At 38.8% G+C, this 25,204-nt stretch overlaps 1 protein-coding gene across 6 annotated transcripts in view; it reads right to left on the bottom strand.

Moving 5' to 3' along the window:
* PCNT (pericentrin) overlaps window positions 1-25,204 on the bottom strand; it is a 70,118-nt gene that overhangs the window by 35,317 nt on the left and 9,597 nt on the right. For 5 of the 6 annotated variants that reach the window (XM_021532568.2, XM_021532575.2, XM_077785158.1 and 2 more), the window contains exons 6-27: window positions 23,287-23,451; window positions 20,531-22,996; window positions 20,353-20,445; window positions 19,966-20,142; window positions 18,738-18,993; window positions 16,893-16,951; window positions 16,557-16,731; window positions 15,828-15,964; window positions 15,181-15,292; window positions 14,226-14,258; window positions 12,336-12,600; window positions 12,009-12,096; window positions 11,250-11,466; window positions 10,108-10,346; window positions 8,852-9,318; window positions 7,070-7,646; window positions 6,202-6,435; window positions 5,080-5,244; window positions 3,276-3,422; window positions 2,589-2,740; window positions 1,084-1,298; window positions 383-609 (exon numbers count right to left, since the gene is read on the bottom strand). In XM_021532568.2, coding sequence (XP_021388243.2) covers window positions 383-609; window positions 1,084-1,298; window positions 2,589-2,740; window positions 3,276-3,422; window positions 5,080-5,244; window positions 6,202-6,435; window positions 7,070-7,646; window positions 8,852-9,318; window positions 10,108-10,346; window positions 11,250-11,466; window positions 12,009-12,096; window positions 12,336-12,600; window positions 14,226-14,258; window positions 15,181-15,292; window positions 15,828-15,964; window positions 16,557-16,731; window positions 16,893-16,951; window positions 18,738-18,993; window positions 19,966-20,142; window positions 20,353-20,445; window positions 20,531-22,996; window positions 23,287-23,451 — 6,666 coding nt within the window. The remainder of the gene's footprint in view (window positions 1-382; window positions 610-1,083; window positions 1,299-2,588; window positions 2,741-3,275; window positions 3,423-5,079; window positions 5,245-6,201; window positions 6,436-7,069; window positions 7,647-8,851; window positions 9,319-10,107; window positions 10,347-11,249; window positions 11,467-12,008; window positions 12,097-12,335; window positions 12,601-14,225; window positions 14,259-15,180; window positions 15,293-15,827; window positions 15,965-16,556; window positions 16,732-16,892; window positions 16,952-18,737; window positions 18,994-19,965; window positions 20,143-20,352; window positions 20,446-20,530; window positions 22,997-23,286; window positions 23,452-25,204) is intronic. The other variant, XM_021532580.2, reaches the window with a different exon arrangement.

Here is a 25,204-nt window from a genome sequence, read left to right as displayed (position 1 = left end):
CAAGGATGTTCGTTTCCCCAAACATTTTGACATTGGACTGAGTTTTCCTGAACCTACTTATCAGTGCTGAAAAGGCATCAGTGTGAAGTGTGATAAAACCCCCTCAAAAAAACTCCTGGTCTTCTGAAGTTACCAAAAAAATTTTAAATCCTATTTTAAATCTACTTAAAGTGACCAATCTATTGCCTCCCCAAAGGATCTGTTAAAACGTTAAATACACAGCCTTAAAACTGATTTCACATTTTCAGTGTTATACACAAAATCCTGGAATGATTTGGTTTGAAAGGGACCTTTAAAGACCAGCTAGCTCCAAACCCTTGCCGTAAGCAGGGACATCTTCCACTAGACCAGGTTGACTCTGCAGAGATTAAAAAAGCTTTACTTGTTTAGTTGACTCTGTAACCAGCTCCAGAAGTCTCTCCACCGCAGTGCGCAAACGATGACAAATTTTCAGTATCGTTTCTTCACTTTCACATGCCAATTCTGGCTTTGCAAAAACACTTTCACATAAGTATTGGCTCAACTCAGACACCTCGTCAGTCCCTGGAGACAGCTGGTTGTGTTCTGTGAGGGTTTCATCAAGCAGCTCCTCTACTGAAAGCAAGGAAGCTATTGAAAAACACAGAAAAGTCACAGCTAGCCACAAAATTGGTCACCCAGAAGACCGACATCAGGCAGTGACATGGTCCTGGACATGCACTACAAGATGAAAACTTGGACCCATCAACAACTCAATGTTGAAAAATCATGAGGGTTTTTCACAAGGTTTGGCAATCTTGTGCTATCCATCAGGACCTGGAACTCTGAATTCACCAAGTCCATATTTCCTGCCCTATAATCTATACAAGCTTTTCTAACAACATTTTAGTAATTGCACTATTAAAAGAAATAAATGGAGAGAACAATGGTAGACACTATCTTAAGTGTGGACCAACTTTGAAAGACACAAACATTGCAAAAAGAGATTCTTTTTCCATTCTCTTTTCCTTTCTCTTTCTTTTCTTCATCCATACAAAAGGATATGAAAAGGCAGTTTTCAAGAACATGGATTGACTACATCCAGGTTTGCTGATTTCTACTCACCTTTCTCTAGGTGATGGTTTTCTTTGGCTTTGAAATACTGCATGAATCCCATTTCTTCCATAATACTCTGAGCTTCTTTAGAATCTCCAGAAGCCAGACTGTCATCAAGGCAAAGACCAATCTTGCTACAGATAAGGTCCTCAATAACTACTGTGGCCTTCACCACTTCCATAAGAAGTTTCAAAACATGCTGATAAGATTCACGCAGTTTTTCCCTAGAACAAAAGCATGTTGAACATTTGAAAAATTGCACTCACTTGATTTGAAAGAAACTTTGAACCTACTGTAAACCTGACACTCTAAAATGGGTATCTGCCATGGTTGGGCAGTTATCAGTGAAGATCACTCAGATGTCTCACAAAAAACAGCTCTTTTTAAAGAGCTGGCACAGCTGATGCCTTGTCAAGGCTGATCTAGAACAGAGGCTGGATGGAGTTAAAGAATAAAGTGGGGATTTATTAAAAGCCTCAATGGATCCACCTTGGGCAGCAGAGAGCCCAGCCAGGGCTACACCCAAGATGAACCAAAATGGTCACAAAATGGACAACTGGTCACAGGGTCTCTCGCTTTTATAAGTTTTGCTTCATTTGCATATTGGAGTTAATTGTGCAATTACAGCTTTAGGTTATGAAGTCCCATCCTTGTTTTTCTCTCTTCAGTCCACATGGTTTATGCTTTTGGGCCTGATATTTGGATCATTTGTTCTTGGACCCCAGCTGGAGGAAGGAATTGTTTTGTCCCACTACTCTGTGAAGAGAGCTCACCATCCCCTAATATGAAGCTCAAAAGTACACACTAAAGCAGCTCAGAATCTGAAAAATATAAAAGCTAAAACCTGAGGCATCACAGCAAAACACCTTTGTCATCTCCACAGGTAGATCACACTACAGTCACATGGAAGCATCTCAGCCTTCCATACCCGCGGAAGCACCAGGAAGGAAGACACTACTGCAGTAGGAGGAGCAAGGAGTCTACTGCTACAGTATCAGTGACATCAAAATAACTAGAGGGTGTTCTAGCAGACCTGACAATAAAAGCTCTATTTCTATTTACGAAAATATTTTACTTTTAAAATTAACACTAAGCCAGTTTCTGAAAGATGAGAGAGGGTATTCTAGAAGCTTATTCAACATGACAGCTTCTCTAATCCACACATCCCCATGACATGTCAAACCAATCCACTCCAACTGAAAGCCTCTTGGTCACAGAACCTCTCTCCATTTTTTTAGATTTTTCCAAGATTAGAGACAGCAGAAACCCCAAAACACCAAAGTCTTCTTCACACTGAAAGAAAAAGAGCAAGGAAAAACCCCAACTTGCTCTTAACGTCAAAATAGGTTGATAATTTAAAAAACCTCAGAATAATTTGCAAATAAAAGCAATATATCATCCCCAATGCTTCTGTTTTGAGCTGGCTTAGTTTTGCCTAGTTATTGATTTCTTTAAGAGAAGTAAGAAAACAAGCAAATAGAAAAACCCCAAGCACTAAGCATTATGTAACAAACCTTTCCTCTTTGGACTGCTCAATATCAGACCTCAGCAAGGCCACCAAATTTCCTCCTTCTTGGTTTTCCCTGCCCCGCCACTGAAGGAGTGTCTCCAGTTCAGAGTTGGTCTCCTCTATTTCATGCTTTAAAGAGGCCACTTTCTTTTCCAGCTGTCGAAGTACAGTGACAACACAACAAAGTCAACAATTTTGCCTAAACTTGGCTCTACCAACTCTATCTGAAAATGAGTTTCTAGAAAAATTACTTCTTATATTTATTTTTTCAGAAGATATCTATACCAGATTAAAACATATGATTACCTATAAATAAAAATACATATTTTTATGTATCTGCCCACCCCCACTTCCGGACAAATTACTACCATTTTGTTAAAAACTCTGTTTCATAAATAAGCTAGCAAATAAGTCAAAGTATCAATTTGGGAGAACACTGCAAACACAGAAAAGCATTCTGCTCCCATGCCAACCTTCTCAATCCTCATCAAGTCCTACAAGAAGAGCTGGGAAGAGTAAGGCATTCGCAGTCAGGAAATTCTTAGTGTTACTCTGTTTCCCCCTAGTATAACATAACACAAGAATTATACCTGCAGTCTCTCTATATACATATTGAAGCCGAGAGCCCTGTGCTAAAATACAACCCCCAAAAGCACATTTAAAATCTAGGTTTAAAGTATTTTCTCCACACCTGGTTGATTATTGCTGCTCTTTCCTGCAGCTGGGCTGATAACATTTCTTGTTCCTTTTGGTGAGCAGCCTGCACCTTCTCCCTCTCGTGAATCAACAGCTGCTCCTTGTCGTGCAGTGATGCCTTTTTTTCAGCTTCAAATTCATCCTGCATAAATCACATACACTTGGATTTACTGAGAAAAGAAAAGATGCCCAAACACCACCACCATCCTCCAAAAAAACCTCAAACATCCCTGTATTTTTTCTGTATTCTTTAGAAGCACACATTTTGCCTCTCAGAATAACAAGCAATGACACACACAACACCTCCAAACAACAAAATTATGCTGAAACTGTGATCAAAATCACAGTGTGGCCAGCAGAACCAGGGTGGTGACTGTCCCTCTGTACAAAGCATGGATGAGGCACAATTTTATCTATGAACACCAATACACTACAGCTGTTTTTTACATTGGAAGTCAAGATAACAATTTTTCCCCATGGCAAGAAATAAGACTTCAGAAGAGCAGAAGGCCTGCAGTCACCTGAGCTGACATGGATCCTGTACAGAAGACTGAGCCAGTCTTTGCCCCATGCTCTAGCAGTTAGGAAAGTAAAAATGGGCTGACACAAAGGGATAGGATGATTTTCCTAGAACGTGGCGTTTCTGGACAAAATCTCTGAAGCAGCCTGCTTGTTCTTCTCAGAAGCACTTGGAGAGTCAGAGCACAGACAGCAATTCTGAATACCTCAAATCTGCTAGGGAGTCAGAGGGAAGGAACCAACGGAACAGGCTGGCATGAAGAGAACTGCATAATCAACACAAGGAAGTGGGAAGGGAAAGGCTTGCTGTAAAAACCTGTATCAGCCCACAATACACCTCAGTCTGACACTGCAAAGAAATCCAGCCAGTCTCTTCTGGGACAAAACACTGGTTAGCAAGTACAGGAGGCAAAAAACCCAGCTGACTCCATACACAGCTGCACCAGCAGGAGAATTAGCCCTGGAAAAGTTTCAACGCAAAGTGAAGTTTCTGGTGTCACAAATGCTAATTAAAGCAGCATAAAACAAAAAAAGCAGGGATCACTTCTGGAGTTTCTGCATAACCCTCAGTCCAGTCCCAGCTTCTGTGGGCTGAAGGCTGGGGTTCAGCTGAGGACAGCAGTGCCAAATATACCTGCAGCAGCTTTTCAGGACACACTTGTGCCCTCTGTTTCAAAAGCCAGCTGCAGCACCTAGAGGTCAGTGATCAGGACTACACAGAGGGCCAGAGACAGGAAACATCTTGAAAATGCTTATCATGATGTTTATCATGGTGAATCAATGAAAGCAGAGATTAATAACAAGAGTAACAACAAAGTATCTCATAGACAAAGAGTTCACTGCCATCACACACTTGGTAAAAGCCTAGATAATAACCAATATCTTGCCACATAGCCACAGTATGTGCAGTAGATGTGGGATGATAGGCCAAGGACACAGTCTCTGCAGACACTAAGAAGAAAAAGTTCCAAATGACAAACTGAACATGTACACAAGGAATGCTGCTTAGAGCGTGTTCCACTGATTGTTTTGGTTTTGGCTGAAGGACATTCCATATCCAGTTCAGGACTTTAAGACAACCCTGTGGTAAAGACAATTGCTCACAGAAGACTGCTTTATTTCCAATGTTTTTCTAGCTCTAACATTGTGAAGCATAGGAGAGATCTCACTCAGAGTGCCATTTTAGAGGCTGAAGAACAAAAATCTTACATCAATTTCTCTTTTTCAGCAAAAAACACTCCCAAGTGCTTATGCAGAAGAGCATTTTCAGCAGGGCCTACCTTCAGCTGTGAAATCTGCTGTTCCAGCAGCACCTCTGACTGACACTTCAACAGCTCAATCTCCTCCTGGAACTGAAGCTGCTGCTTCAATTTTACCTCCTCAAATTGAGCCAGAAGAGCTGCTCTCACAGATTTTACTTCAGAAGCTGATGCAGAAGCATACAGCTGCAGACAAGGAAAGAATATAAAATATTTTAGCCACAGTGTTAGAATTAAGTAAAATATGAAACCAAACCAAACCCATCAAGCTAAACCAAATTCTGAAGAGTACATCCACAATCCTCAAGGTCATACAGGGCTGCTGTCTATCATCATGCTGAGTATAGAAACAAGCAGGTTGATAAAAATAGATAAGCAACCAGCCATTAGGTATCAAGTATCTCCTGTACTCCTGTATTCATGAGACCATCAGGTCAGACTAACAAAATATTCCTGATTTACTCTTTCCAACAGACACTTTGCTAAAAGAAATTCAAAAAAATAAAGAGGAAAGAGGGGGAGAGAAACATAGGGAGAGCATATTTTGTCAGATGTGATTTCCCTTGCTCAAATGGGAGCAAGCATTATACATCTCTATTTAAAGCAATTATCCTGGGATACAATAGCAAAAGGTTTGAGAAATTTTTGGTCATCTAGGGTTTTCTCCCTACTATTCTCACTAAGAAGAGTCACTGTAGACTTGAAAATAGACAAATCCTGTTTCTGGGATAATGTGCTTGAAGACTGAATTGCCATTAGAACCTCCCAGGAAACTAATGAAACTTTCTCTCCAGGTAATCTCTTCTTCTAAAAGGATTTAAGAGTTAATTGGAACATTATCAAATTTTCAATTTAGTAAGTGAAAAAAGTAAAAGCTAGAAATATTTTAACTTAATGTGTTCAGTGTCTATAGCTGGATAAAGCTCATTTTGTTTGTGACTTTTCCTACTATATAAGTAATATTTAACAGTAGGGGCTGCTCTCATCTGCAGAAGTTAGATTGTGTCCCCTTACTGTTAGCACTATTTAAAAAAATTCCAAAACCATCTAGGTGTAGAACCTTATTTCTAAGCTTAATAAAACTGAATTTACTTCATGATAAACATGGATTGTTCTTGGTTTAGGTATTAGCAGCATTCTGACCTCTTGCTCACATTCATGCTCTGCTTTTAGTTTCCCCAGTTGTTCTTCCAACTCCCTGGAGTACTCTTCCTTATGTTTCCTAATATCTGCTTCATGAAGATCCTGAAGCTCTTGGAGTGCTTTCCTGTGCTTCTCCTCCATCTGCAGCACTTCCTCACGTAACAGATCCAGAGCCAGACGTTTCTCTTCTTCCAGCAACTTCCTCTGATTTTGAAGAGCTGTGTTTAGCTCATCCTGCATAAGCAGTACATTTAAAAAGGGGAGGGGAAAAAAATAAGTACAATTATCTTTGCAACCCATTTGTCAAGCACATGTCCTGCTGTATCAAAGCTTTTAAAATCAACAGGAACAATATTGTTTCATGAAGGATGAGCATACATATATATACATACTCTCTATAACATTTTAATGGGTTTATTTTTCTTATCTAGTAAAAGTTTTGCAAATCCTTAATAACTTGGAAGGATCTTCAGATTCCTAGAGATGTGGCTTAACCTCCAGAATTGTATTTACTTTGGTCTAATCACTTTATGAAAAATTACACAATAGCTCTGCCAGGGAGAGAAGGTCTGAGCCACAAAAGGGAAACCCTCCAATCTTAAACACATTAGAAGATATACCTCATTTGTGCCTTTTCCACAAATGATACAGAAAACTCATCACACTGCGCATTTGGGGCAGGAAGCAACAGGTGGATTTAATTTTCATCTAGAGTCTTCTGTTTCAGCTCATAATATGGCCACACACAATGTGTAAGTGCTGGCACAAAGAGGTTGTGAAAACATCCCCTGAGAACAAAGGAAAAGGTGATCCCACACAATGCGTCATGAAGTTTCACCTCCTATGCTAGCTTTTCTTTCTGACCCACCTTATGAGCTTCTTCTGCTTCAAGAGCCATGGTTTTAAGCTTTTCCAGATTAACAGTAGCTAGCTCAATTTTCAAATTATTCTGGGAAAGCTGAAGTTCTTCAGCATGCTTCAATTTCAGCATCTCAATCTCCTGAAGCAGTTGTGCCTGATGGATTTTATCTTGCTCTTGGAGCTGCTCCCTGTGCTGCAGCTGTAGCTTCTCCAGAGCCTGACTGTGTTCATCTCTTATAGTCTGAATTTCAGATAGGTAGGAAGACTCCAAGGAATCCAGATTTGATAAGTGTTTAACCTCCAGCTCATCAATTTGGGCCTGATGCTTTGTCTGTAGTTCAGCAACACATCTTTCAAGATGAATCTGTTGTTTACTTTCCAGTGTAGATTTAAGTGTCTCAATTTCAGCTTGGTGTTTTGCCTGAAAATCAGCTGTCAGAGACAAAATCTGCTGCTTATGCTTCTCCTCTAACTGCTGACTTTGGAGTTCCAGCTCATCCACATGTTTCTTTTTCAGCTTTTGGAGAAGAATCTCTTGTTCAGTTGTGAATTTCTGAGTCATTGCTTGGTGCTCCTCCATAAACCTGTATTATTTCCAAGAAAATTAAGATACTATTGTCAAAAAAGTCACTTTTAAAAAAAAATAATTGAGCTAATAAATAATAATCCAAGGAAAATAAATAGACCTCACTTGGTCTCTACAAGTTTTACTTGATGCTTCAAATACAGAACTAAATTCAAAGCAAGCCATAATGATGATTTCATATCCACATAAAGGTTTCTGTAATGTCACTTTGAAGTATCTGGTTATTACTAGAGAAACTGACACCCCTATTAACTTACAAATACAGAGAAATATATTTGAGAAATACTGCCATGACAGTATCTCGTGGTGTATACATTGCTACATTTCACATGTGTTGTCTGCAAATAAATGAACTGTCATAACAAACACCTCTAAAATCATCTGGTAAAGACAGGCATAAAACCACTGTGGAGGTGTATGTGGGACACTTGGGGACTCCTCCAAACCCAGCTGAGTGCTGCTTAAAGTATGATGCAGAAGATTTAGTATCTGAAGTACTGCCCTTTACTGCAATTAGTAACTACAGTATTTTTGCATGCAGACACCAATAACTAAAAAAAAACCCCAGTTATCTAAAAGTTAAGTTGCTAGTTTCAGCGCTTTCTTGCAGTCATTCTTTCTCCAGTCTTGTTCTGTGAACATATTTTTGGGGAAGGAAGGAGGAATGAATTTGAAGCAATGAATGCAAATACCAACAAAGTGGTTGTTTACTTCCCTTAATTCACTTGAAACAACAGGTGTAGGAAGGGAAAGAAAAATAGTAGTTCCAGGCATCTAACCAGAACTAAAGAATACCAAAGGGGGGCCCCATCAACTTCAGCATTCAATGGTTAGCACAAGCTTTGTTCACCAGGAAAAGCTTGTTTACATTCATTCCAATTGTTTAAAAACAATTAGAGATTTTTTCCACCTATACATCCTATCACACTTCTCCTTGAAGGCTGGTGTACGATTTCCAGATGTGTTGTACTCTGCAGGCAAAACCTGACTACATTTTATTTGCTAGACTAGATGAAATGCCTTTACACAAAGCAAAAATCTACAGCAGACCACAGGAGACAGCACTGCTGTTCCCTGGGACAGGAAGCTTAACATATGTAAGTCACATAGTGCCATCAAGTGACTACCTTACACTAACACTCATTAAGTCTAAAATAAGACAAAGCAACTCTAACAATAAGTGAACTTCTAAGGGAAACTTACTTGTTTTGTGCTTCCAGGAGTTTCAGAGCACATTCTTCTTGCAGGCAGAGTGTGGTCTTTTCCATATCTTTTGCCATGAGGGCTTTGGCTGCCTCCAGGTCAGCTTCATATTGCTGCTGAGCTTTCTGCACAGCCTGGGCAGCAGCAAGGCTGTCCTCCAGCTGCTGCAAGTTGTTTTGCTGCTCCTTCACCAGCTTCTCCAGGTCCAGAATTTTGGCAGCTTGGTGATCTTGAAGTTGAATCATTTCAGCTTCACGGAGTTCAAAGTGTTTTTGTAAGTTCTGCTTCTCAGATTCTGCTCTGGTTTGCAGTTCTACATGCAATAGTGATAACTTCTCTTCTGCTAGGATTCTCTGGGCCTCACTTTCACATTGCCATTTCTTCTCTTTTTCTTTGTACATATTCTCTATTTTATGGACTTCTTCTCTTAATTCCTTTTTGTGATCCTCAGCAATTTTATATTTTACCTGTGAAGACAATTATTTAAAAGAAAAAGAATAAACTACCAAAACCAAACTGAAATGTGTGAAATGAACACTCTCAGGCATTGAAGGTCATGAAAAGATTAAATTCTTGTAGTGAAGTAACCCTTGCTAATGAAAGTAAGACTGAAATGACAATTTATAAACTGACATGCATTAAATTCAATGCATTATTAAGAATTAATTTGGGTTATGAAGACAAGAAAATACTAAGGCAGAATTCTAGAATTAATATGGTACTCCATGTTGATTTCTCTTGAGGTCACATCTTCTTTTCAGGAGTTCAACTTATACAGCTATGGGCATCTTAGGTGTTTATATTAGGCATGAATTAAAATACCTTTTAAGAGCCATATAAAAAGCATGTAGCACAAAAAGAGAAGCCAAAGCAGCAAATGATTGCTCCATGACAGAAGGCAAAAAAAAGACTGTCTCTGGTTTTCTCCATCAGTTTCTAAGCCTGCAAGAGGATACACACATCCATGGCTCTTTAAAAAGGGTGGAAAGGAGGACTTGATAAATAAGAGCTTCACCCATCTAATTCTCATAAGCATTCAAATATGCAACAATTTGAGCAATGAATTAACATTTATTCTAAGTTTACCCTCAGCTGGAACAACTGATTTAACATTTAAGAGTGACTGATTTAACATGTAAGAGTGACAGTACCATTTACGACTTTTAAATTCAAGTGCTGCCTCTCCCTCCCTTGGCCTTCCCACCAGGCTGGAACTTGCCCAACTCTACATAAAGCAGCTCTGAAGTTCAAATTACCTTTTCCATTTCTTCTTTCAGATACTTTTCATTTTGCTCAGAAAAATCTTTTTGTTTTATAAGCTCTTCCTTTAAATGCCTTATTTGCTCTGAGAGTTCTGCAATATGCTGTTTCTCAGAGTTGGAGAAAGCAAGCTTGGCTTTGTGCTCTTCCTCCAACACAGACACTCGCTCAGCCACCTCCACCTCAACCTGACGTGCTACATTTTGAACACTCTGGAGACGCAGTTTGGTGATTTCTGGACAGAAAAAAAACAAAACAGAAAAAAATCCAAGCCAGACAATAAAATGACATTCTGGAATTTATTTTAACAGCTCCAATTGATGCACAGAAATAAAGCTGAATGTTGTCAGCTGCACAATTGTAGTAGTTGTCCTGTAGTAGCCATGCTAACTACAGGACAAGGAGAATCCCTTAGCTGAATGATTTTATACTCTATTCCATTTTATCACCATCTTGGGAATTTATCACTATAAACACACACAAAATAATCATAAAACCTGTGGCAGGACATCCCTCCTTATCTGCAACAGCCAGAGGAGCAGACTTTCTTTCTGGGCAATGTAATGACAGATTTATGGAAGTTTTATCTCCTCTTTTGCACATCATATTTACACAAGGCATTTCCCCAAAAGTCAGATGGGACCAGTCTCTAAACAGTCTAATTTAAGCAGTTTTGATATCCTCTCTAGTATTAAAAGTAAATAATTCAAGATAAGAAATATAACTGCAAATTAAAAAAGCTCTACTAATCCTTTTAAACAAAATAAAGTGGAATACAATTATAACCATGTGTGTTAAATTAGCTAACTCAGATATGTATTGTTAGTCCAAATTTTTGTATAACAGTGCCCTTCTAGACATCAAAAATGGAAACCTGATCAACTCCTATTAGAAACTGCTCTGCAGTTCTAATAGTTTTTACTACAGAAAAAACAACTTCAGGTCACCATATCTTCAGAAGTGCAACTCAACATGCCCATAAATGCTTGATGAAAGAGATTAACATCTGTTAAATGTTCCCCATAGTTTAGGGTAAACTAATAAGTTGAAAACTTCCTCAGATAAGCCTATTTAAAGAAAAATATAAGCCACACAAGCAGCTTACTGTTTCCCTCCCCAGTCTGTCAGACCATCCTACCTTTAGACTGTTCTTCTGAAAGTTGGGCATGGAGCTGCTCAAGTTCTAAACCATGCTTTCTTTTCAAGGCCTCAGTTTCTGCTGCATATTTGTCTGACAGATGCATCTTCATTTTCATCAGGTCCTCTTTATACTGAAGTGCAAGGGAGGATCTCAAGGAATCCAATTCATGCCTGTGTTGTTCTGCAAGTTGTAGCTGCAAACAGGCAAGTTCTTCCTACAGAAATAAAGGGTTAGTAAGAGATCTTTAGCTTCTAAGAAACCATGGTGAGAATCTTCCAATGAGAGAAAGGAAAATTCCATGTGCAAACACTTAGTCCACTTGAAACAAGTTGAGCAAAAATGTTGAGATCTTCAGTTACAGCAAGGTGCATGAAAATAGAGGCATAAATTTAAGAGGGGTCAGTTAGCATCTTGGCTTGAAGAGAACAAGGACAGGCACAATTACTACCAGAGCTATAGAAAAGAGAAATACCATGAATTCTGCACTGGTGTAGAACTGGTAAGTCCCTTACCCAGCACAGGATAACCCAACCAGCACATAAAATTACAGAGCACTGTTTCAGATGTTCCTCTCTACAGCCTCTCTAAGGCTGATAGCTATTGAAAGTTGATAATTTACAATGCTTGTCAGAACTAATTAAGCCCTATAAAACATCTGAAATTAATTTACTCTTTGTAAGAGCTAGGAATCAGACATAAATTTTCAAACAGGTCATGTAAAGAACAGTACAACTTGTAACGTATCAAAAATCCTACCTGTTGTTGTTCAAGCTGTTGATTTAGCTGACCAAGTGCAACACCTCTCTCTTTCTCAGCAGTCTCTTCAAAAAGTGTGACAGAAGAACTGAGAAAAGGGTGTTAAAGTTTAAGAGTTTGATATGTCATGAATCAAGTTAATTTTACTTGATGACTTATGGTATAGTACTGAACGTAGGCAAAGAGCAACTGTAACAGCTGCTTGGGACTGGGCCATGACCTAATGTTCAATGCCAATAGGTTTAGATGCTAACATTATCTTTTATGCTAAAGAACAATAAAATGGAAAAATGTTGTCACAAAATGAAAAGAAAAAGAACAGATCACCTGATGTCTCCTGCTTGATCTTGATTCATTTCCAACTCTGGCAGCGAACAGTCCATCAGCTCTTGCGGTCTCTGATGCAACAAAGTCAATTCTTTTTTGTAGTTTTCTTCAGCAACAATTAACTTGTTTTCAAAATAAAGTCTCAGTTGTTCCAACTCAGCTTTGTGCTCCCTGTTTCTCTGCTGACGCTGCTGTTCAAACTCCTGTTTTAAACACTCAATTTCTTCCACCCGTGATGCTCGAGCCTGGAGCTGCTCTTTTAGCTCTGGAACAGAGGCAAAACCAACACAAGTACTAAGAATACATATATTTAGGATGTCATTCTGTGAAAATCAGATTTAGTTGCCAAGTGCTAGTGGTTTAGGAATGGCATTGTCCCATTAAAAAACACCACAAGCCATTCCCCTCTCAATGGGAGTCACAAAAGTCGGAGATCACAGGCTGAGGTAAGAATCAGGAAATCAGGAAATTGCAATGAGATAGAAAAAAATCAACTTCTGACAGGCAAACCTTAGAAGATATTCTCAGTTACACTGCACTCAGAGAAACCACCCTCATGCTAAGAATCAAAATCACCAGCACAGCTAGCTCTCCTCATTTTCTTGCAGTCCAGGACTAACCTGGTAACAAGCAAAGTCCTGCACTATTGCTTAATCTTCACACCTCCTTGCTGTTGTAGCACTTAAAAGCAATAAATTATTCAAGAACATTTAATCTGCTCCAGGTAAAACTATCCAAACAAAATCAAATTGAGCATAAACTGCAAAAAACCAAAAATCACAGGAAGGAAAATAAAATCAATTCTGGGTTACTTTAATGATGGTTTGCTACCCATCGTGTGCTCAGAGGCCGAACTGACTGAATTAAAAGAATCAGCCAATAAAACAGGAATGCAATAAAATGCAGCTACCAAGGCTGGTTCAGCAAAACTGCCCTCCTTTCAGAGAGTAAGAACAATGGCCAGCACTGCACCCTTTTCACTAGCCCTCTGAGAGCTTTCTTCCCCACCTTCTGTATTAAAGCTGCAGTGACATTTAGGTAAGTTAAAAGGTAGGTAAAAAGGGGAAAACAAATCTCAAGACAGATAAGCTTTCCCAATAGCTCAAGTTTCCAAATAATCCAAGTTAGTTAAATCCCCAAAGAATCAAGAGAGAAATAAATTTCACGAAGAAGGAAATTGGAGAAGTTCCTTAAAAAGAAACAACTTGCCTGGGGAAAAGCAGTTGCTTATGTTACATGAGAGAAATTTAGGAAACTTTGATGGAAACATAGGTGCCATCCAGGAGCAACACAACTGATTGTCACTATGAGATTTTGTGTAGCAAACCAGAAAATGCACTCATGGCATGAAAAACTGCTCACAATGAAAATGCAAACAGAAAGAGTAAGAGAAGAAATAAGTGTTCAAGGCCAGGTTGGATGGGGTTTAGATAGTGGAAGGTGTCCTGCCCATGGCAGGGGTTGGAAGCAGATGAGCTTTAGGGTCCTTTCCAACCCAAACCACTCCATGATTCCATAACTATGTATGGCAAGTCCATGGTTCAAGCCTGCTTCCTAAGGGAGAAACTGCCAGGCACAGGAACCAGAGGAATCAAGTGACAAGAAGGGACAAGTAACATCACAAATATGATAGGCAAAACAAGTCCAATCTGACATGGGTAGGTTTTGCCTAACCAGCAAAGTCTACTAGCACAAAATTACCCCAAAAGAGCGTTTCATTGTTTTGAACCGGCATGTCATTCTTACACCAGAGCAGCAATCCCATCATGCAGCTGCTATGGTTTGAATTCTATCATCAACCAAATGCATGGTCAAATCAGAACTCAAATGAAGAACAGCAGAGTAAAACACACCACCTTTAAGATCTCACACACCAAAAGAGATCCTCACCTGGACCATGGGTCTGCATTCTGGTCTCACCACCTTCAAGAAAGATGAGGAAACAGAAAGGGCTCCAAAGAATGGGATTGTGAATGATTAGAAACATAGAAAGACATGTGAAATTAGGGCTACAGAGACAAATTCCAGCAAATACTATCAAGTGCTATGTACTATAATTCTGTAATATTAAAACAAAAAGATGAAATAATCAAGGTAAACTCTGTCTAATAGAAAAAATTACTTATTTAGTGTATGACCAAACCAAACCCCTAATACAATTCAAAAGCTACCTGAAGTTATATTAGTCAGAATATCTGAAATAGCATTTGAAGTATGTTACATGTGCCTTCTGTTCTAACTATCCCAGCAGAACTCAAGAACCTCATGTTAGAGCCTCAACACAAGAACACTGGCAGAGTCGTGATTTCTAGGTTCTTTTCCCCCAGAAGTTCTTCAGTGTGTTATACACGTCTGTGCACACATATCTAAGACATGTTGTATTTTATTTCAAAAGTGTATGACATCTCAACCCACTACACTGCAAAACTGGCTGTTTTATTTAATACATCTGGGTCTTGAAACAGAAATACAAACAGGAATATGTTATTGCACTGACCAGCATTTTCTCCAGTTTTTAACTACATGATACTTAATTTGACATTTCAATGAAAAACCTTTTGTTTTCACTAAATATTTTTATAGTGTGCAGGAATGGAGTGGGAAGGGAAAGGAAGAGCACAGGAGTTAGTTTTTCCCCACAATCACACCTTGCTTTTTGACACTGCAGAACCTGTCATCTGACACTAACTCACCTCAACCTAGAGACAAACCATTGGGCTACAACCCACTGACACTGTGGCCTTCCCGTGTGTTTCTGGTACTCAGCTAAACGCATTTTGTGCCAATAATGTATACTTCTGTATGAAGAAGAGGAAAAAATAAAATGTGCCAGTTATGAACATACCACTTAGCTCTTGTCGATTTGCTCGGGTACTGTCAAGCTGAGACCAAAGCTGCCTGATTTCTTCTTGTGACTGAACCTTGAGTTGCTCATGTTTGACCTGAAGCTGGTCCAGCTACAAAAAAAACCATATTAAAACCAGAAAAAAAAACCCACCCCACTACAACTTGTTAAACTATTTTGTTCTCAGGGCTTATTTCACACTCAAGAGACACTTCTGTCAGATCTAGGTGGAAACAGTGACAACATCACTCTCAGCTCCTGACAGTATCAGAGCTACTAAGTAGCAGCATCTCTTAACTGTTACACCCACTCCTCTGAGAGGGAAGAATTTGCTCCTCATACAGTAAGTATCTTCACTGGCAAAAAAATAAGACATTAGCCAGATTTAAAAAAAAAAAATCTGAACCATAAAATTAGGAATATAAATATGGATGAAGAGATGGCACCAAATGGCACAAAGGCAACTGCATTCCAAAGGTTTTGAACTCCTGTGGATACTCCCAGACTATTTATCTGCATTATGCATTTTGCTTTTTCAGTAACATCCCTAAATACAAACAGATCATCCAAATGATATCTATATGGTCTAGGTTTTGTTACATAAAGAGGAATCAAGTACTCCAAACTACTAAAGAAATGTAATTTACCTCCTTCTGAAGATCCTGTTCTTTTTCCTGGCTTTTCATCTTTATGTCTTCTAGGATTTGATGATGTTCAGCCTGCAGCTGTTCTTGTAATTTTGTGATGGCTAACTGGTGTTGCCTCTCCAATTCTATACATTTCACTAAAATCAAAAATTAGTTCTGTTACTCCCTCATCCCGGTTAATGAATAACCTGTACAACTTCTGTGCAACACAAATAGAAATGCATGTCTCTAGCTTAAGCACTAGCTTTCAGGGAATCACAGACATGCTTGAACAGTAAAGTATTTGCAAGACAAACACTTCCATGCACTGCTTCACAGTTCTCTGCATCTCACATTGTTAGTTAGCCAACAAATAACCATTTGTTCCATTAAGCCTTAACTATCCACAATACAAATGCAGTCTATTAGAAAAAGCTTCTAATAATATTAATCAGTTTTGATTAACTCGGCAACTGTCAAAACAGGTTTTCAGATGGAAGCAAAACATCACCTCCCTTTAATATTCACCTCACATCTCATACTCTGTGGAAGTCAAAATGCAACAATACTATTCAGGTTTTAAACCATTTTTCATTTACAACCTGTTGTCTAGACAGTCTCATGCCATCATCCCAGTTTTTAAATAAGTCTACATAAATACAGCTTGTATTTGCTTTTATACATCTGGTAATATCACTTAGTTGTGACTCTGTTCAATAAAACAGCTGCCTCCCAGAGCATGATACTTACTTTTAGATTGTACATTCTCAACAGAAAGAAGCCCCAGCTCTGCTCTGACTTTTTCCAAATCCATTTCCAGAGATTTCTGCAGTGCAATCATCTCAGCCTGATGTTTTTTACACAGCTCCTCACACACATTTTGTAAACGTCTATCAGATTCTAATTTCCAGTCTCTTTTGAGGGTCTAAGAGATTAAAACAGGCATTTTATTAAACATGTTTAGTAAACTAATGATTTTTTTCTCCATTCATTTGTCCTTTACAATAGCAGATCTGGGCCTTGTACCAGCTCTTGTTTTCAGAAAGGAGCTTCATTTTTTTCTTGTATAAAGAACAGAATTTGTACCTCTAGTGCCTGGATGTGTGTCTCTTCCATTTCCGATTCGATTTTCTTTCTCTGATCAACTGTGAAATAAAATACTTATTAATAAATTTACACAAAAAAGTATTAAATGGTAAGTAGAAATATGGATGAGATTAGTTTTCAACATCAAACTCAGGATTTAAATGGGCAGGCATAGAGCAGAGTAGGATGCTGGGTTCTATCTACACCTGCTGTTATGTTATATCCCACTAGTTCACTTCCATGTTAGAAAATAAGCATTGTAGAACTTAGAGCTGCAAAGACAACTCAGAAAGTAAAGTTCAATTTAATTAGTAAAGCCTGCTTAAGTCTAAGAGAACATGATACTAAGAAGAAAAATGACCCTAAAGATTCAAATTCAAATTACTATTGATGTCATTTCAACATTTCACTGCACATGACTATGAGCACAGAATTACCTCCAGAAAGAAAAAGCCTACCAGTAGCAGCAGGTAGGAAACTTGAAATTTCTTCTAAAAATGCCTAGGAAAAAAGACTACAAGACAGATGCCACTATCTGCTCAGTAATCACTGACACAACAGATTCTTTCTTTCCAGCTCCTCCCTTGATTAATTCCAGCTTTTCGTTTGGCCCGTTTTTTAATTTGCAGGAACCCTTTAAAGACCTATCAGCCATGTTGCCTAGGCTTATTTATAATATATAATAGTTTATAATATGCAACTATTATTTCAAGTCTTTCCATGGGAAAGGAAAACTTAGAGATTAAACCAGTATTAAGTTACATTGGTAAAACACACCTTAAAGCATTGATATTAAGAACTATTAAGAACTGCATCTTGACCTCCTCCTCCTCCCAGATCCCACTATCAGTGCTATCAGTTCACTACACTACTGGTAGTAACAAATGGCTTCCTACTTTTAGGTCAAAAAGAGACAGCCTTAAATTAACATCCTCTTAGGGGAGGACAACTAAAAGAATGGCTTCTAAACCTTTTTTCAGAGCTCAGACTGTGATGAGCAGTCTAGCTGGAGGCCTGCAACAAGCAGTGCTCCCCATGGATCCATGTGAATACAAGGAAAAACTTCTTTACTGTGAGGGTGACAGACTCCTGTAACAGGCTGCCCAGAGAGGCCTTTTCCTCTGCAGATATTCAAAACATGCCTGGACACAAACCTGTGCAAATTGCTCTGGGTGAACCTGCTCTAGTAGGTGATCTCCAGAGAGCCCTTCCACCTCAACCAGCCTGTGATTCTCTAAACTTCTTCAGCGAGGTGCTGCAAGATTCACCTTTTTCCAGAAATCCCTCAAGCTCTGCCATACAGGTCAAAAGTGGTCTGACCTGGAAAGGGGGAAATTTCCCAAACAATGCCAAGAGCATCATTAGCAGGCCTTCAGTACTATGAGATGCAACTGCCTTCTTGCTTATACCAAAATACAGTCTTATAGGAAGTGCAGCTCAAAGGACACCCAGCTAGAGGTTCTCACTGAGCCTTTCAACTCCTAACACAGAGGGTAAGCCAGGAAGCATTCACATATCTTCTCAAAAAAAATAAGAGAGTGCTGACTTGGGGCAAGAAAAACCCTGACAAAACATAAAGCTCTACTCTTTGCACGGATCAAATTCTTTATGAGAACTTGGTCTAAAGCCTCCTGAAAGAAAGTTGTTCCGTTTAGCACTAATTGACAGATGAAGAACAATTAAACTTAAGTCTTCACAGCTTCATTTTCATATATAAAACGTGCACTCTTGCACATGGCAGTCCTGCCCATATTACAGGTAAAACCAGCTGCTATTCACAGGCCAGCTCTACACTAAGACAGGAATCTATGCAAGAAGAAAATACTTATTCCCCAGTTTTAATACCTAGCTCTTGCTGATACTTGGACTTAAGGTCTTCTTTTTCCTTCAGACACTGTTCTTTGATCTTCTCCCACTCCAGCTGGTGGCGGCTTTGCAGAATGGCTACCTCCTGAGCACGTTTGTCATTGAGCATCTCCCGCAGCTCCATGAGGGCAGTCTCCTTCTCCTTCCTCAAGTTGGACTGTGTAAGCTCCAGCTGAGAGGTGTGCATATTGTTTAAGGTCAGGCGTAAAGCTTCCAGTTCAAGGCTGTGCAGTGTCTGTAGTGGAGTAAAAAAGGGTTTCTCCCTCCCCTCTAATGAAATGTGCTCACTTTTTCATTACTAGTTTCAGTTTTGACAGTTAAACCCATCTAGTTTTGCCCTTCTGTACTTGCAGAATGTTTCTTTGTGGCAAGAATCCTTAAAATAAGCTGCTATAATGATATTTGAATGTTTTCAGTACAATGTAAAAGGCTTTCCTTACCTGCCTCTTAATTTCCTACAAAATATCCTGTATCTGTCCACTTCCTCACATCAAAGTAGAACACAAGTTCACTCCAGCTCATCACTGTCTATTGAAAGAATTCCTTATGTTTGCTGTTGGTTATAATTTGTTAACAAAGTAAAGTTCTAAGTGATATTGGAGAAGTAGAAATAAAATTCACCACTTCTCAATTCTTAAGTAAACTAACCAGTGTACCAACAGGTTATAATTAGACCTAACACTAGACATACTGTTTCCCTTTCCACTCGCATTTAGTGGAAGTGTTCAAAAACCCAGGAAATGTATAGATGTAAAAGTCATGTTTTCACGCTTCAGCTTAGCAAGAAAGTATTTGTAATTATTAATAGTGGGATAATTAAAAAGTGGGAGGGGCTTATATACTTTATAAAATTTACTTTAAACTTGCCAAGACAAAAAATTAGAGCTGTATTTTCTCTCTTAAAATCATCTATTTAAACATCCAGTTCTCTTCAGAATGAATGTTAAAATATAATTAATGTTAAAATATATATAAAATAAATAAAATATAATATAATATAAAGTGGGGATTCTGGAGAACTCCTCTAAAATATATCTACTACCACCCACCAGGAGACATTCCTTTTCATTTGGCTGCAGCACCGTGTGAAAGAGCATGTGTGATATCCACAAAAATTAAGGTGAAGGCTCCTTGATTTCTGTGTATGCTAGAAATCATCAAGTCAGCTAAGAACTATATTAATCACTGTGAGATTCCCTGTTTTTACCTGGGATTGGAGCTGAGCTTGCTCATGCTCTGCTCTGTGTGTGGCTGCCATTTGCTGCCGGAGTTCATCCAAAAGGTGCCTCTGTTCCTCCTTTAGCTCAGCACGGAGCTTCTCCATTTCCTCTGAGTGTTTAGCAGCCAGCTCAGAGATTTCCCGATCATGCTCCCGTTCATGAACCTGCAGAGAATACTCGGATGAAAAGCTTTCTTCAAAATATGCTTGTTTAGCCCTAATTATGGAACAAGAATTTTCACTCCTCCTGACCCCAAATCAAAAACTTCACGGACAAAAAACAATAAAAAGAATTTCACGTCTCTAAAATGTTTGCACTGCTCACATGACAATGCAAAATTATTTTTCCAAAATAAACCAAATTACAGCGTGTACCTTTTTTATTACAGCAATCTCTTCCTTTCTTTTTTCTTCCAACTTCTGTTGTTCTTCCACTTTGTCTTTTATTTCAGCATTTAACGCTTCAATCTGAAAACAGGCATACAAATATTTGCAATGGCTACCTTAAGCATTCCAAAATCCCATGACTCCTGCAGTTATCAGGGTTTCCTACCTCTCTCTCGTGTGCCAAACTCACTTCAGTTAATTCAGCAAGGTGCTGAGTCTCCATCTTATCCATTTCTTCTCTGTAATGCTTCTCCATCTTGGACTGAGCCTCCTGGGCAGCCTGACAGGACTCCTGCAAGCGAGCCTCAAGCTCCAAATGAGCCTTTTTCAACTGGGCAATTTCTTCAGTCAACTGGCCTTTTTCCTCACTGTATTCAGTAGTCTTTTCCTTTATTTCAGCAGTAAGTTTATTAATTTCTTGGTTGCTGATGTTTAACTTGTCTTCATAGCTCAGTCTTTCACACTCCTGTATTTCTTTGATGTTTTTCATTTCAGCATTAAGCTCATGGATGTTTTTCTCAAGGTTCTCAAGGATGCTAGCATTCTCTGCTAGTGCTTTTTCTGCTTTCAATAGATCCTCCTCCACATTGGATAGTCTCTCTCTTAAAGCTGTTTTTTCCTTCAATAAAAGTACTAAATTTTGTTCTTTATTATTGATTTCAGCTTTGAGCAACTCCAGTTCTTTTAGCAATGTCTCTTCAGATATGGTTTTCTGACTCAACAGTTCTGCTATTCTCTGGTTTTTAGCCTTCTGAGCATTAAGCTGGCTTTCCATCCCATCCCTTTGACTTTGCAAAGCTGCCAGCTGGCGGCCAAAAAGAGCCTGCACTTCACTTGTCACAGAATCAGAAGCTGTTTTCTGCTCCTGAGCATCTCTCCCTAACTGCTCCTGAGTCGGCAGCTGCATCATCAACATTTCTCTTTGCCCCTGGAGGTCTTTCATCATTTCTAGCCAGATAGAGTAGAATGACACTTGTGTTAGAGCCGGCTGGCCTCCATCCTCACCCTGCTGCTTTACTAGAAGCATGTGTTTATTTTCAAGTTCTTTGTCCTTCTCCATTTCCTGAAGAAGTTCTTTTTCACAATGGATCCGTGCTTCATGTTCTTCCTCCAGTTTTGCATGCATATGGGAGAGTTCAGACATGGCTTTTTCCCAATTTCCAACAGCTTCTTGGGTGTCCTGATAAGGCATTATCAAGGCTGACTCCTGATGGAGCATCTCAGCTGGCTTCAAATGTCTCTCTGCCAAACACATCATTTCATCACCCTCTATGTCACTGTGCTCTCCAATTTTGTTTTGCTGCAGGGAGCCATCTGGCACATATGAAACAAAGGCCTCTGCTCTCACCTCTGCCCCTTCAAAAATGTCTTGAGCCAAGCCACTAAGACACGTCCCCTCCTCAAGGCTAGAGTTTAACGGAGAAGATACAAAATTTCTGCTGGGTTCTAGGAGCACACTGTTATCTAAGCCATACATACTGCATCTGCCCTCTTCAATGGCATGGCCCTCCGAAGAGCTGGACCCATAGGAGTCTTCTGGAGTTTCTGTGGAAACGAGGTATTTAGCCAATATACCTTCATCACCACTGAAAAGCCCCAACTCTGACAAAGGTCCTTCAGACAGGTTCTCCCCTTCACCACTTCCATTATCCTTCATGATCTCTAAATTCTTTGTTTCTTCTAACTGATCCCTTGAGGAGTCATACTGGAACTCCAGTTCTGGCTGAAGCACTGGCTCATCTCTACCTTCCAACAGGTTTGCTCTGTCCCACATCTCCTCAAGATCCACTCCCTGCAACTGAGACATCCCTGATAAAATCTGATTTTCCCTCAATTCCAGTAACTTTTTATTGGAGACAATCTCTCCATCATGCTTTTGCCTTACATCTATAGGTTTTTTAGCCTCATAAAGTTGCTTTTCATTTAATTCCTGGATGTAGGAATTCAGCTTCTGAATCTCTTCATTCAAGGACTGTTTTTCTTTTTTATATCGCTGGGCTTCCTTCACTTCCTCTTCTGCATAAGAAAGTTGATACTTAAGGCCATCAATTACATCCTTGTATTTAGTTTCCATTTCAGATTTTTCCCTGTTAAACCTTTCTTGTTGGTTTTCAAGTTTCTTCCTCAAATTTTCTTTACTAATTTCAGATTCTCGAAGCCTTACATTTAAGTCAATTATTATGCCATTCAAATTCTGAATGTGTTCTTCAGAATTCAAAGCACAGAGTTCTTTCTTTAACTGTTCAAGTTCATTTTTATATTTTAAAATAATTTCTTCTTCATAGACTTGCTTGGCTTCTGCAATCTCTCTTCTGTGGCACTTCTCCAGCTCATTCCTCAAGTTATCCAACTGTCTGCAAATATCCTTCTCATAACTGATTTTCAGTTCTTCAATATGTTGCTGCTCTTTCACTTTGGATAAAGCAATTTCTTTTTTTAATTCTGTTATTTCTGAGTCCCGGAGAGAAAGTGTGTGCTGTAGTATAGACAAGCCAAATCTTTCTGATGTCAGTAGATCTTGAAGACTTTTAATAAATTGTTCTTTTTCATCTATGTTTTTGTGTAGCTTTTGCATTGAATCTTTCATATCCTCTTCCATTTGGGCAAGCAGATTTTCTTTATCTTTGGTATTCTTAAAAATAAAACATTACATATAAAATATGCCATTATTTCATTTCCTTAAACCTCATGGTTTTAATTTGCATTCAGAAATAACAACATTTAAGGTTTCTATTTATGGCACTACTAGTTACACTCTTAAAGGAAACCAGACATTAAGTTGTTTCATTAATGTATTTTAGTCATCACAATCCCTATATATTTATTTCTATATTATAAGATTTCTTTAAGAATATGTCACTACAGCAAATTTGAGTTACCATCAAAGTTGAACTAATTTAACAAAAAAAGGTATGTTTTTACCTTTTGAGAAGACTCCAGCTGCACTTCCAGGTCATGTGCTTTCTCACGCAGTATCTCCAAGTGTGCATTTTGCTCTCTGAGACGATCCTGAAACAAGGACATTTGCTGATGGGCTTCTAAACCTTCGTTTTTCCTGAGACTTTTACTCCTCAGTAGCTCAGTAACCTGAACACATAAAAGGCACTCACAGTCAAGAGAAAGTTTATATCCAAACAAGTCATACACAAAACTCACTGTAAGCAAATGTATTTACAGATTTATCCTAAATCTTTCATTCTCAAGGAATAAAAATCATCCTTAAAAGGTAGACAGCGCTTGTTATGTTTTAGGTACTATTACATAATGAAAAGATGCAAATGTTAGATAACTCATCCCTATGGTGAATTTTCTAATATTATGATCCTATAAATCTAGCATAATAAATCACACTGAATTCCTCCAATACAAAGCAGAACTTCCAATGGACTGGACATGCCATTAAGAGGACAATGAACAAAACCAGTCTTCCCTGCAAAGGATTTACAGCTCATTACTAAAGGTTGGTTTCTTCTTCTCCACATCCCTTCAAATGAAACATTTCTCCCATCAGGGCAATATAAAATATGTTTTATTTAATATATATTTCTCAGTATATTGTTAAAACCAAGGAAGAATATGGAAGACAGTATTAATGCTTTCCTCTGTTATCAAAGTTGACATCTTTCCTCCATCTTAGAATTTCTGACCCCCACGTACAAAGCAACAACCCCCCTGTAGAGGTGCTAAAACCCCCTGTACAATACTAAAAAAATTCCCCTCTACTTTGTAACTACTTTTACTATACTATCTAACCCTTTGTGACTGCTTGTTCCACCTTTAAAGTTGGTAATTCATTCCATGGCTCAAACTCAAAATCACAGCTGTTTCCAGCTGCCTGCCAGGGTCTGAAATGCTTCTGACCAAGGCCTGGAACCTCTAAAAATGCCTGAGGGACATTTTGAGCTCCCACATCTTTCCACAATGTGCATCATCTCACTAGACATATTTAGAATATGCCTGAAATGCTGTTGAGGCTTGATCCTTGTCTTTCAATGGCTTATGGTGCAAATCCCAAACAGCTGTTGAGTAGCCTTCACTTTTACCACATTTTGCTGTTGCAACCAGAACTATAGGTAGAAAGCAGTATTTTTTGTTATTTTCCAAAATTTTGTTTAGCAGACATTTTTCAGGGCATAAGCAACTTTAAGATAATTCCTGGACTAAAAAGTCTCAGTTTTATTTTTTAAAATTTTTTAACCCCTTTCCCATCCAGACTTTTACAATATGCAATCCCATATCCTGCAAACCTGAAACAGTTACTATACATTAACATTTCTCTTTGGCATATACTACAAGGCTCCAAGGACAACAAATAAATAGGTTCAGAAAGAATAGCCACTAGAACACTGAGCATCACCAAGAAAGAAAAGAGCACTTATTAAAATACATTTTAAAGCAGAGAAAGGCTGCAGTTTATCTCATTATCCAGGGATTAGATCCACGGTCAACCTGTTGCACTGAACCAGGTTCCCATGTGTAACTTTAAAATTTCTTTCTTTGAGCCAAGTCACATTACGTCAGCACACCAAGTTTCTGTCTAACAGCTGAGATGTTCCAGCTGCCCAAGCAGAAACTCACAGATTTCTCCGACAAAGAACAAATGATGACATACAAACCCAAACTATATAGCAACAGTTGTGTACATGCCACAAAACACTTGTGGCAGGACATTCCCCCACCACAGAAGGGCTGATCTGTTCTGCCTATCAGCTGGTGCAATAGCTCAGGGTATCCTTCCCCTCACAAGAATTTGCTAATTGGTGAAATATCTCAGGCCAGACATCTGTCTGGTAGTGAGATATTTCTGGCATCATGGAGGTGGCATTCCCAGCTGACAATA

This window comes from Lonchura striata, chromosome 8, assembly GCF_046129695.1.
Source record: "Lonchura striata isolate bLonStr1 chromosome 8, bLonStr1.mat, whole genome shotgun sequence".
Taxonomy (NCBI): Eukaryota; Metazoa; Chordata; class Aves; order Passeriformes; family Estrildidae; genus Lonchura; species Lonchura striata.
The sequence above is the reverse complement of the archived record's forward strand: the minus strand, read 5'-3'. Positions and strand labels throughout refer to the sequence as shown.